Below are 14,146 nucleotides of genomic sequence, written 5' to 3'. Positions count from 1 at the left end.
GCCTGTCCCGCTGAGTAACTCCAGCTTTTTGTGTCTAATACCAGTGTGCTGCCTGGATTAGAGGGTTTCAGATACACTTAGAGATTAAATAGGATGGATGTATTACTTGATTGATTGGAAGAAAGATACAGCACACAGAAACGGGCCCTTCAGCCCACTGAGTTCATACCGACCATCGATCACCCACATTCACACGTTCTTTGTAAAACCCCTTTTTCACGGGGCGACTTGACGCAAGAGTTAACCAGAGTTGAACATCGTGGGAACTTCTTGCGATAAGCGTACGGCATTCGTGGACCTCCGTGGACCACCGTGGCGCTAACGGCAGGTACTCGTGTAACTTGGTGACTCGGGAGAAAATTCAAACAAGCTTGAATTTCTCCAAGAGTGACTTGTACACTTGTGGTTGAACATTGCAACATTATGTGCACGTAGTGGCCAGTGCGATATCTGTACTGACTCTTGCGTGTACCGTGGGAACTCCTGCGAACGGTGAACCCGAAAGCTGGACAGAGGGGACAGAAGGTGAGTAAAAATTGTCTTCTGTGGGATTGAATTTAAAAAATAAAGATTTGCATCCGCATATGGACATCAACTTATTCATGAGTTATGTTAATGAGATTCAAGAAAATAACTATAATCTTTAAAAGGGACTTTACTGAAAGGTCCCGCATTTTTATGGTCCGTGAGAAATTTTTCACATGTACATCTTTGAGAGATACAGCTCGGAGTCCTCGCTGACCAGCGATCGATGCCTTTCCGAAGCAGGGTCCGGAACACTACCAATCAATGTTCTCCACAGACCCGTGTAAAGGAGTGAATTGCACATGCTGGTTTAAAACGAAGTCAGACACAAAAAGCTGGAGTAACTCAGCGAGTCAAGCAGCATCTCTGGAGAAAAATAGGTGATGTTTCGGGACGAGACACATCTTCAGACTCAATTCCGATTAGGATGTCTGAAGAAGGGTTCCGATTCGAATCACCAACTATACTTTATCTCCAGAGATGCTGCCTGACCCGCTGACTTACTCCAGCTTTTTATGTTTTTCTTCCCAGATCTGACTTACCTGCTGTGTTACACCAACATTTTGTGTCCGTGTTCACTATGAACATTGAATTATTTAATTTTAGGTAACTTACACTCGCTCTCTCTCTCCCCCCCCCCCCCCCCCCCCCCCCCCCCCCCCCCCCCCCATGCAGTAAATGTCGGTTAACCAGTCCAAGGTTTGCAACGCTGGTTCCCTCTTGGAATAACACTATCCCTAGCCAACAATTGGCCTATCAGGGAACCAAATATAGACATAAAGTGCTGGAGTGACTCAGTGGGTCAGGCAGCATCTCTGGAGGAAAGGGTTAGGCGACATTTCGTGTCGGGACCCCTCTTCAAAATACTCTGCTGGGTCATCTGTTGTTGGCCCTGATTTGTCCCGGTCTTTTCTTGCTTCCAGTTCCCCCCTACAATCATCCCGAAGAAGGGTCCCGACCAAAAATGGAATCTATTCCTTTTCTCCAGAGATGCTGCTTGGCCCGCTGAGTTACTCCAGCATTTTGTGTCTAACTTGCTGATTCAGACAGTTTTGGATTTACTCTGAAACACACGTTGGAAATTTAAACTTGGGCGCAACTAACCGTCTTACTACCGTGGGAACTCTTTAACTCAGCGGGAAGGCAGCAGTTAATTGTTGCTCCCTTCAGTTTCCCAGGGGGTCGGGACGGGACTGCAGTTAGAAACATAGAAACATGGGGGTGTCTTAGGTGCAGGAGGCGGGCCATTCGGCCCTTCGAGCCTGCACCGCCATTCAATATGATCATGGCTGATCATCCCAACTCAGTATCCTGTACCTGCCTTCTCTCCATACCCCCTGATCCCCTTAGCCACAAGGGCCACATCTAACTCCCTCTTAAATATAGCCAATGAACTGGCCTCAACTACCCTCTGTGGCAGAGAATTCCAGAGATTCACCACTCTCTGTGTGAAAAGACAGTGGTTGGGAGTTGGGAGGGAAAGGTGGGGGAGTCGAGGGAGAAGAGGTGGAGACAGATGGGGTTGTCTTCATTTACTGGCGGCGGGTGTCTGTCACTGAAACAGGCAGGTGAGATTTCACATCCACCTTGTGTGTGCCTCTCTCTCTCTCTCTCCCTCCCTCTCACACAGGCTGAGAGACTCTGCCTCTGTGAGTGTACGTCTCTTTCTCCCCCTCCCCCACACACAGTAAAGACCGAGTAACTGTGCTCACTCCATCTGTGTCTCCCACATACACAGTAAAACTCTGCTTTGTGTTTGTATATACCAATTCAACCAAGGGAGGATATTTATAGTGTGTGAAAAAAACAGTGACATAATTTGTGCCACGTGATGATTTAATTACACTTGACAGTTTACAATGTCATTCAAGATTTAACGGGAAAGCTCGGGAGACGGACAAGTCACTCGCACAAATAACAGAAATGTTGAGTACCGTGGGAACTCTTTGTCTACCCCCCCGTTATATCGTGTGATATCGTGCTAGACCACGACCACTTAACTCTGGCTACATCTTGCGTCGTCGCCCCGTGAAAAAGGCCTATTAACCCGCTTTTCCATCCGCTCCCTACACCCTAGGGGCAATTTACAGAGGCCAATAAACCTATAAATCCGCATGTCTTTGGATGGTGGGAGGAAACCGGAGCATCCGGAAGAAACTCACGCAGTCACGGGAGAATGTAAAACTCCATACAGACAGTACCCGTAGTCAGGATTGAACCTGGGTCTCTGGCGCCATGAGGCTGCAACTCTACCACTGCACCATCATGCCGCCCACCGATGGTTTGATACAGTCTCCAAGAGAAACAAAAACACATGCTTTCGGGTGATCGCTGGTCGGCACTGACTCGATGGGCCGAAGGGCCTGTTTGCACGCTGTATCTATGAAACTCTAAAATTTCCAGCTTACAACCACCAGGACTAGAGGGTGTAAGCTATAGGGAGAGGTTAAGTAGGCTGGGTCTCTATTCCATGGAGCATAGAAGGATGAGGGGAGATTTTATAGAGGATTACAAAATCATGAGAGGAATAGATCGGGTAGATGCACAGAGTCTTTCACCCAGAGTAGGGGAATCGAGGACCAGAGGACATAGGTTCTAGGTGAAGGGGAAAAGATTTAATAGGATACCGAGTGGTACCATTTTCACACAGAGGCTGGAGGGTGTATGGAACAAGCTGCCAGAGGAGGCAGTTGAGGCTGGGACTATCCCATAGTTTAAGAAACAATTGGACAGGTACATGGATAGGACAGGTTTGGAGGATTATGGACCAAGAGCAGGCAAGTGGGACTAGGGTAGCTGGGACACTGTTGGCCGGTGTGGGCGAGTTGGGCCTGTTTCCACACGGTATCACTCTATGACTCTATCTAACTAGTTTCCCCTCTCTTTTTACTTTTGCTGATTTTTCTTTCTTATTAGTCTTACTAAACGTTATTCTCTCATGTATCTGTACACTGTAAACGGCCTGATTATTGAATCCTGTATAGTTTTGCCGCTGACTGGAGAGCACGCAACAAAAGCTTTTCACTGTACCTCGGTAGAAATGACAATAAACTATGTGCTTTTGATACCATTCTTCACAACACTGTGGAGGTACGTGATCGTATCGAGCGATCATTGTGCATTTTCCAGATTGTGGACTATATTGACTTAAGATTGTCCATAAAAGCTGAACCTGTGCATTAGGTGGAGACGGTCGGTATAAGTTAATTTGAATTCAGAGCAGAGGTAGACTCCTTGACCCCCCTCAAGGTGACTTTGCCACTCAGATAGATCATGGCTGATCTTTTTATAACTTCAACTCCCATGTTTCCAACTACTGCTGTAACCTTTCGCTTCCTTGTTTACCTCTTCCTTAAATCTATTCGCAAGCTCCACTTGTGCTGCCCTTTGAGGGCGAGTGTTGCAAAGGCATGCAACCGACTGAGAGACAAATCTTCGCTTTGTCTCTGCCTCATTTCTAAGTAGCGATGACTAGTCTTGGTGTGATACAAAAGGGGAGGTTGGGCGAGTGGAACAGAGAGCAGTGTTTCCCCAAGGGAGATGCTGCCCAAGATAAGAGGAGCATTAGACTCCAAGCCAAGCCATTCAGGAAATGACTGAGACTGGATGGTTGAATATGTGGAAACACCTTCCCAGAAAGCGCAGTGAGCACAAGCTCAGTAATTTTAATCATGCAATTATGGGATTAGGAGGCAGTGATCAGCCATGATTGAATGGCGGAATGGACTCAATGGGCCTAATTCTACTCTTATACCGTGTTAATTGGTAAACTTCTGTCAGACAAGGGTACAAATGGTAACATCGTTTAGTTTAGTGCAGATTATTGTCTAGTGTACCAAGCTTTTTTTTGTCACTTGTAGGTCTTAGCACTCCCGTGCGGGCGATCGATGATTGGTGTGGACTCGGTGGGCCGAAGGGCCCGTTTACATGTTGTATCTCTAAACGAAGCAAAGTAACGGGAGTGAATAGTTTAGTTTATTATTGTTGCCGAGATACTGTGTGAAGCTTTTCGGTTGCGTGCTATCCAGTCAGTGGAAAGACTCCACAGTGGTAGGTAGGCCCCCCTCTGTCATGAATGACCATGGGTGATGCATCCTGGTCGGATGCAAGCCTGGGTGATGTCATATGGAGGACAGGCTGTTGCCCATGCAGCACGTCCCCCCTCTCCACGTCGCTGATCGATCCAAAGGAACAGCGGGGCCGTTACAGTTTGGCACCAGCGCCGTCGCAGGAGCTGCCAGAGCGAGGTTGTAGACAACGACGAACTGCCTTAGGGGCTCCGACTCCGGATTTTCTTGAGGTTTACTCCTGGAGCCTTTTCCATGACTGGATATGGCCACAAGGCAGTGGAGGTTTTAAATCAGAGTTTCCCCTCTCCTAGATGGACTGCCTTCCCAGGCTGACGAACCCCATCTGCCCGAGACTCGTGGGGCCGGGGCGTCTACCTTCCCGTGCAGGTCTATAGCACCTGCCCACTGCCCAGATGTACCTCAGTACACGTGACAATAAACTAATGACCAAGCCTGTTCTACAATAAATGTCCTCAGGCAATGCATAAATGGACAACTTTTTTTATTAACTGACCTTGCACCTTATGGTTGATTTACAATCTGCCCTCAACTGAGGACCCGAGAGTTATATTCAATAACCTAATATCCTGCACATCTATCGTGACATTAGTGTGTGTAGCAGGAAGTGTAATTTCGTACACATGCCGAGCCGTGACTCTCACGAACATAGACAGCTTGCTCTTCTGTCAGAAGGTGAGCTGTATATAGGTAATGATCGTCTCAATTTGATAACTGCGAAATTCACAGTCAGTAATTGTTGGCAGTGTTCGGTGCTTTAGAAAGGACAAGGTTCCCTGAGGATTGATTCTGTGATGTGGCTGTTGACCGATCCATTAAACCTCATTGTCGCCCATTGTACGCGTCTGGTGTGAGCTGATTGAGATGAGAGCGGCTGGCTCGTGCGCGGATGAAAATGGTGCAATGAATCTTTTCAGGGACAAGTCACGCTCGCGATCCCACTGGTGGAGGATACATCAGATAAAGTGCCAAAAATCCAATTGGTTTTTTAAGCCATCGATGGAAATAAATCTCCTCTCCCAGGCCCCCAAATCCTTTTCCAATCTTTTCTAAATCTAGAAGAGCAACAGATAACGTTGTTGTCATTCAGTGGGAATGGAAGCTACTGCAGTTTTTGAGCCCTGGCTTCTTTTATTATCCTGATTGTGTAGAAGACTATATTATTATTGCATTATATTTGTTATTTATTTTTTTGTCTTCCCCCGTTATGTACAATGTTTACATATTCACATATTCTGTTGTGCGGCAGCAAGTAAGAATTTAATTGTCCCAGCCGGGACATATGACAATAAAACACTCTTGACTCTTGACTCTTGAATACAGAACAGTATGGCATAAGAACAGGCACTTCGTCCCTCGTTGCCTGCGCCGAACATGATGCCAAAACTAACTCTTATCTACCGGCGCATAATCCACGGTGACACAGCTGTAGAGCTGCTGTCTTACAGGGTTCGATCGCGAGTACGGGTGCTTGGCTGTACGGAGTTTGTACTTTCCCCCCGTGACCTGAGATTTCTCCGAGATCTTCAGTTTCCTCCCGCGCTCCAAAGACGTACAGATTTATAGGTTAATTGGCTTGGTATATAAATGTAAAATTGTCCCCAGTGTGTATAAGGTAGTGCTAATGTGCGGGGATCGTTGGTCGTTGCAGGCTCGGTGGGCCAAGGGGCCTGTTTCTTCGCTGTATCTCCAAACGTGCACAAAACTAAAACATATCCCTCCATTCCCTGCATCCACTAACGTATCGTTATCAACCACCGCCCCTGTAGGCAGATTCCAGGCACGCACCTCTATCCGTGGAAAAAGATTTAACCCATGGCAGGCGTCTCCTTTAAATGTTGCCTCTCTCCCCATAAAGCTAAGCCCTCTAGTGGTAGGGGGAAAAGGTTCTGACTGTCTACCCTGTCTATGCCAAAAATGGGAGAAGAGGGAATTTGTTTAGCAATCCCGTGTGATCCAATGGCATATAACGATGCCATGAGAACACTGCAAGGCTAAGGCAACCTAGATGGTGTAGTGCCAGTAATATGTTTGTGGCTACAGGAGTCAGTACTTTAGAAGCTACGCCAAGACATCACATGTATAAATTCATTTGCAGGATAAATGACTCTAACAATGTGCTTATTGTGGCCTTGTCAAACATAAGGGTTAGCACTGCACGCTACGAATCCCAGCTATGGAGACACTGGTATCGTTGTCTCGTTGATCATTCTTTTAATCTGGATTTTTAACTTATGTATTGTGTTTTAAAAAATATATATAAATTATGATGTTTTTATGTGATATACCAAGATTTTATATGTATTTTATGATATTTAATATGCAATGCATTTTTTATGTAATGTTGCCCCTTGTCTGGACCTTAAGTCCGTAATAACAAAGTTTAACAATGTGAGATGAAACCTTCATAAGGTCATAAGTGATAGGAGAAGAGAGGACTGAGATGAGGAAAAACGTTTTCACCCAGGGAGTTGTGCATCTATCAAATTCTCTGCCACAGAAGGCAGTGGAAGCCAATTCACTAGATGTTTTCAGGAGAGAGTTAGATACAGCTCCCAGGGCTAACGGAATCAAGGGATATGGGGAGAAAGCAGGAACGGGGTACTGATTTAGGATGATCAGTCATGATCCTATTGAATGGCGGTGCTGGCTCTAAGGCACTCCTGCGCCTATTTTCACTGTTTCTATGTAATTAGGCCATTCGGCCCATCAAGTCTACTCTGCCGTTCAATCATGGCTGATCTATCTCTCCCTCCTAACCCCATTCTCCTGCCTTCTCCCCATAACTCCTGACGCCCGCACTAAACAAAAACCCATGTCCAGCCTTCTCCTAACTCAATCACATGGGAGAAATGATGCTGTCGATGTTTTCATTCAGTGGTGCTTTCATTAAATTGACTCATGGATTTAATTTTGCTTCTTTCTAGCTCTTCATGAATTCCCCGTCGATGTCTTTACCAATGACGAGCGGCGGCATGGAGCTATCACTCTCCACCTGATCTGCGTAAGTCATGGTTTGCTACACTCACTGTCCTGCCGGGGTAAAAGAGCTGGCTCCGGCTAATGTAGATGTCGGAGGGTGTCAGTCCACTGATGGGTCACACCTTGCTGTGTGGATGGGTTCGCCAATTGATGGCAGCTTCAGATTGTCCTTTAAAATAAAACCAAGCAGGTGACTCTGCCTCTGGGGACATGAAGTGCTGGAGGGAGTCTCTCTGGACAACATGGATCGGCAAGTGTCAGACCTGCGTGATCTGGGAGAACCCAGGTAGGTAGTTGCAGGAACAAGGATAGACACAAAAACGCTGGAGGAACTCAGCGGGACAGGCAGCATCTCTGGAGAGAAGGAATGGGCGACGTTTCTATCAAGTGATGTTCAGAAGGAATGCAGGAACAAAGGAGCTGGTTTACCCAAAAGGACACACAGGACTGGAGTACCTCAGTGGGTCAGGTAGCAGCAACTCTGGGAAAACGTGGAGAGGTGACGTTTCAGGTTGGGAAGAAGGTGGTCGGGTGTCAGAGGTTGTGGGGAGAAGGTAGGAGAATGGGGTTGAGAGGGAACGAGAGATCAGCCATGATTGAATGGCGGAGTAGACTTCATGGGCCGAATGGCCTAATTCTGCTCCCAGAAGTTGTGAACTTATATATTCTTCGTGGTAACCCTTGGAACCCATCCCTTCAACCAAGCTACAGCTCAATGTCCAGATTATCTCCTGATGTGGGTCTTAATTGTGATGGTGTTTATTTGATTACTCTTCAGTGGAAGATGCTGTCAAAATGCAAGTTGTTTTTCTCTGTTGAAATCTGTGCGTATGTGATTTCCAGTAAAAAAAATATTGCTGGGAGCGTGAAATATTGCTGGGTAGTTCATCTCCTTCACCAGCAAAAACAACTGGTGGTTATGTGGTGGAGGGTGGATCGCGAGCTAACAGCTACTTGGTGGATCAACTTCTATCAGCTGCTTGGTGGGTGATCTTCTAGCTGCAATGCTGCCTCTACATTAGCTGCAGGTTTAGAAGCAAAGAATGTCTGCAGGTCAGCCAGCTTCTCTGGAGAACATGGATAGGTGATGTTTTGGGTTGAGATGGCACGGTGGTGCAGCGTTAGAGTTGCTGCCTCACAGCGCCAGAGACCCGGGTTTGATCCTGACTACGGTTGCCGTGCGTACGGTTTGTGCGTTCTCTCACGTACATTCCAAAGTAGTGCAGGTTTGTCGGTTAATTGGCTTCTGTGAATTGTTCCTAGTGTGCAGACAATAGACAATAGGTGCAGGAGTAGGCCATTCGGCCCTTCGAGCCAGCACCGCGATTCAATGTGATCATGGCTGATCATCCTCAATCAGTACCCCGTTCCTGCCTTCTCCCCATATCCCCTAACTCCGCTATTTTTAAGAGCACTATCCAGCTCTCTCTTGAAAGCATCCACAGAACCCGCCTCCACCGCCCTCTGAGGCAGAGAATTCCACAGACTCACCACTCTCTGTGAAAAAAAAGTGTTTCCTCGTCTCCGTTCTAAATGGCTTACTCCTTATTCTTAAATTGTGGCCCCTGGTTCTGGACTACCCCAACATCGGGAACACGTTTCCTGCCTCTAGCATGTCCAAACCTTTAACAATCTTATATGTTTCAATGAGATCTCCTCTCATCCTTCTAAACTCCAGGGTGTACAAGCCCAGCTGCTCCATTCTCTCAGCATATGACAGTCCTGCCTTCCCGGGAATTAACCTTGTAAACCTACGCTGCACTCCCTCAATAGTAAGAATACAGCTAATGTACGGAGGGTGTCACTGGTCGGCGTGGACTAGATGGGCCAAAGGGCCTGTTCCGTCGCTGGATCTCTAAACAAAACTAAACTAAAACAAACGCTTCTACAGACTGACAAAGAAGGGTCTCAACCCGAAACGTCACCTATCCGTGTTCTCCAGAGATGCTGCCTGACCTGCTGAGTCACTCCAGCACTTTGTGTCCCTTAGCTCCAAGTTTAGTTTAGCTTCTCAGTTTAGACTAGGGACAATTTTACTATTTTGCTGAGGCCAGTTAGTCTACAAACCTTTATGTCTTTGGAGTGTGGGGGGAAACCGAAGCACCCGGGAAAAAAAGGAAAAAGGACAAAGTACAAATTCCAAACTGACAGAACCCGTTGTCAGGATCGAACCCGGGTCTCTGGTGCTGCAAGGCAGCAACTCTCCTGCTGCGCCAGCCCCTAGTAGCCCCTTGTGGTAGTATGTTGTAGTACGTTGCAGAGGGTCAGACTGGGAGCTGGACTGAACCCTGGCTCTGTACCTGGTCTCCGTGGTGAGTCCTGCAGTAGTTGTGAGCCATACTGAGCCACAGGTTGAACACATATTGTATCTGGCTTGTACCTTGTTTACACCTCTAGGCAGCTGCCTCATGCAGCCCCATCCATGTGAATGGAGTAAACCTGCCTTCATTGAAAAAAAGGAAATACAAGTTTCTCTACTTCCCTGTTCAAAAATGTTTTTTTCTTTTTATTTAATTGATAGTGGTTTTTTATTTTAAAAAATCATTGTTTTATTAAATATATATTTTATTTTTATTAATCAAGGGCAGCACAGTGGCACAGCGGTAGAGTTTGTGCCTCACACGTGCCAGACACCCGGATTTGATTCTGACTAGTGATGCTGTCTGTAGGGAGTTTGTACCTTCTCCCTGTGACCGCGTGGGTTTTCTCCGAGTGCTCCAGTTTCCTCCCATGTTCGGAGTTTGGAAGTTAATTGGCTTCTGCAAATTGCTCCTAGTGTGTAGAATGCAAGACTGGGATAACATAGAACTAGTGTACTTGGATGTCTTGCGGTTTTGGATGGAGCTGTTCCCAAACCAAGCTGTGATGCATCCCAATAAAACCCTTTCTGCTGCACTTCTGCAGAAGTTGGTGAGAGTTGTTGGGGACATGCCCATCTTTCTACATTTCCTGAACCTTCTAAAGAAGTAGGAGGCGTTGGAGTGCTTTCATGGCCAATGCTTTGACGTGGTTGGTCCAGGACACGTTGCTGATGATATTTACTCCTTGGAACATCGCGTGGTCACGGTGGCGCAGCGGTAGAGTTGCTGCCTTACAGCGAATGCAGCGCCGGAGACCCAGGTTCGATTCCGACTACGGGTGCTGTCTGTACGGAGTTTGTACGTTCTCCCCCGTGACTTGCGTGGGTTTTCTCCGAGATCTTCGGTTTCCTCCCACACCCCAAAGACGTGCAGGTTTGTAGGTTAATTGGCTTGGTAAAATTGTCCCTAGTGAGTGTTGGATTGTGTTAATGTGCGGGGATCGCTGGAATGGGTGACGTTTTGGCCCTTCTTCAGATTGCTGGAATCTTGCATACAACACAGTCTTGTCTCGACCTGAAGTCACCCATTCCTTCTCTCCAGAGATGCTGCCTGTCCCGCTGAGTTACTCCAGCATTTTGTGTCTATCTTCGGTGTAAACCAGCATCTGCAGAATCCTTGCCACACAATGCAAACCGGGATATGTGTACCGTGTACAAGGTCCAATGCCGCAGTAGGAACCCAGGCCTTGGTGATCATCTGTTGGGGAACAAAATGCTCGAACACTCCCACAGAGAGGTCGCCCGCATGAAACAGGAACGGACGCTCACAGCCGGGGCACCACAGCTCTATGCCTTATCCACACCGCAAATATTTACTCTTCCTGCATGACAATCTCCAAAATGTATAAACTATGAGCCTAAAAAATCAGCAATGCTGCAATGAATACAGCTGGGCTTCATAGAAAATAGGTGCAGGAGTGGGCCATTCGGCCCTTCGAGCCAGCACCGCCATTCAAAATGATCATGGCGGATCATCTAAAATCAGTACCCCGTTCCTGCTTTCTCCCCATATCCCTTGATTCCGTTAGCCCTAAGAGCTAAATCTAACTGTTTCTTGAATACATCCTGCATTGTATCTGCCTCATTGACCACTGGACTGCGCTGCAAAATTAATATGAAGATAGACACAAAATGTTGGGAGTATCTCAACGAGTCAGACAGCACCTCTGGAGGAAGAAGTCTGAAGAATGGTCTCGACCTGAAACATCACCGTTCCTTTTCTCCAGAGATGCTGTCTGAACCGCTGAGTTACTCCAGCTTTTTGTGTTTAAACCAGCTTCGGCAGTTCCTTCCTACATATGGAAACATAGAAAATAGGTGCAGGGCTTCTTCCTCCAGAGTCGGGCTCGCTGAGTTATTCGTAACATTTTGTGTTTTTCTTCATATTAATTTTGCTGTGCAGTGTAGTCACAATATTTAAACACTGTGGCTACTCCACTAAACCAAAATGGGGTTGGGGGCAGTCATACAATTTGGGCATTTGAGAGACCTTTGGATAGGGGTGTGGGTATGTGAGGAATAGAGAGAAAAGACTCAACAGTCTCCAGGAATAGGCAAGTTGATGAAAGTTTGGGCAGGTTACTGTGGTTGCCAACTGTCCCATATTAGCCGGGACATCCCTTGTATTGGGCTAAATTGGTTTGTCCCATACGGGGCCGCCCTTGTCCCGGATTTGACTGCTGCCACTCAGGTCGAGGGAACTGTCGGGTCGGAGTACCGCGTCTGTTCCCGCCTCAACATAGTGCATCCCATGGAATGCAGCAGCAGCACCTCGCCCGTGGCCCCGTCGGCCAGCAGTCCGACCTTCGCTTACCGCCGACATCACCACCCCTCCTTCTCATGGCTGATCATTGGTTCATGAGTTGGATGGGGCGCTGGACTTTGCACGTGATGTCCGGTGCCCAGACCAAAACTCCTCAGCTGGCCCACCAGCTGGGCTTTGTGTGCAGTCCCGCACCCGGGCCAACTCATCATTCTCCCAGCCACGGCCGAGACGGTCGACGAATTGGAGTCGGGAATTTGTCCCTTATTTTGACCTTTTGTCCCTTATTTGGGAGAGAGAAAGTTGGCAACCCTACCGGTTGCTCTCGTACATGCTGACGTTTTAGAAGATGGAGACAGAACTCTGGGTGTTCTTGGCTCAGTGCGTGTGAAGAGAATGTGTCCTCTTGAGGAAGAACCTGGGACTTGGGGTCACTGTGTATAAATGAGACGTCTCCTTCTGAAAACAGAGAGGAAGTAAATTGTTCCCTCAATAGGCCATGGGACTTTGGAAGTTTTTTTTTTGTTTTTTTTTTTTGATGCATTCATTGTTTAATATAAATACATTAGTGCTGCATCATTACAAATATCCAATGAAAGTTATAGCAAATAATACAACATGCACATAGTACGTAGAAAGCTAAATAACTACCGTATTTCCCTGCAATGAAGACGCTATATTTTACCCAAAAATAAGGCACGAAAATGTACCTGCATCTTGGAGGCCGAAGGTCAGATTGTTAGTCAAGAAAGATAGACTTGGCTATCCCTCAGTACAGTAACATCAAGAATGATGTTGCTGAACTGAGGTATATCCAAGTCTATCCCTCATTGCAGGCAGCTGATGGGAGCGGATGTAGTTTGGAAGTTCACAAGTTCAAGGAGCAGAATAAATCCATTCAGCCCATCAAGTCTACTCTGCCATTCAATCATGGCTGATCTATCTTTCCCTCTCAACCTCCTTCTCCCCATAACCCCTGACACCCGTACTAATCAAGAATCTGTCAATCTGCGCCTTCAAAATATCCTTTGACGGCCTTCACAGCCGTCTGTGGCAATGAAATCCACAGATTCACCAGGCTCTGATTCAAGAAATTCCTTCTCATCGCCTTTCTAAAGCTACATCCTTTTATTCTCAGGCTATGGCCTCTGGTCCTAGACTCTCTACCTCTAGTGGAAACATCCTTTCCACATCCACTCTATCCAGGAATTTTCCTTCTCAAAGGGCAGTGTGAGCAGAGTCTTTAGTTGAGTTTAGTTTAGAAACACAGCGTGGAAACAGGCCCTTTGGCCCGCCGAGTCCTCGCCGACCAGTGATCCCCGCACGCGAACCCTTTGGAGCGTGGGAGGAAACCGGAGTACCCAGAAAAAACCCACGCAGTCACGGAGAGAACGTATAAACTCTGTACAGACTGCTTTTCGTTGTACCTCAGTACACATGACAATAAACTAAACTAAACTAAACTAAACTTTGGACCTTGACATAGGAGGTTGGCGATTATCTGGGTGGAAAGGCAAATTGGTGAGCATCTGGCTTATTTGTTTAATTTCTGTGTCTGTCAAACGTCTGATCCAAACAAACTTGATGGGGTAACGGGGTGTTGAAGGTTTGCCCGCAGTCACTTGGACCTCATTAGGTCATGAGTGATAGGAGTAGAATTAGGCCATTTGCCCCATCACATCTACTCTGCCATTCAATCATGGCTGATCTGTCTCTCCCTCCAAACCCCATTCTCCAGCCTTCTCCCCGTAACCTCTGACACCCGTACTAATCAACAATCTATCTATCTCTGCTTTAAAAATATCCACTGACTTGGCCTCCACAGCCTTCTGTGGCAAAGAATTCCACAGATTCACCAACCCCTGATTAAAAACTTTTTTTCCCTCATCTTCCCAAAAGAACGTCCTTTAATTCTGAGGCTGTGACCTC

The 14,146-nt window shown here is 46.9% G+C and overlaps 1 protein-coding gene across 1 annotated transcript in view; it reads left to right on the top strand.

Moving 5' to 3' along the window:
- Positions 1–14,146, top strand: part of slc24a3 (solute carrier family 24 member 3) — a 208,303-nt gene that overhangs the window by 111,090 nt on the left and 83,067 nt on the right. The window contains exon 3 of the mRNA XM_055638995.1: positions 7,541–7,617. Coding sequence (XP_055494970.1) covers positions 7,541–7,617 — 77 coding nt within the window. The remainder of the gene's footprint in view (positions 1–7,540; positions 7,618–14,146) is intronic.

The sequence above is a fragment of the Leucoraja erinacea genome, chromosome 8 (genome assembly GCF_028641065.1).
Source record: "Leucoraja erinacea ecotype New England chromosome 8, Leri_hhj_1, whole genome shotgun sequence".
Lineage (NCBI taxonomy): Eukaryota > Metazoa > Chordata > Chondrichthyes > Rajiformes > Rajidae > Leucoraja > Leucoraja erinaceus.
The sequence above is the reverse complement of the archived record's forward strand: the minus strand, read 5'-3'. Positions and strand labels throughout refer to the sequence as shown.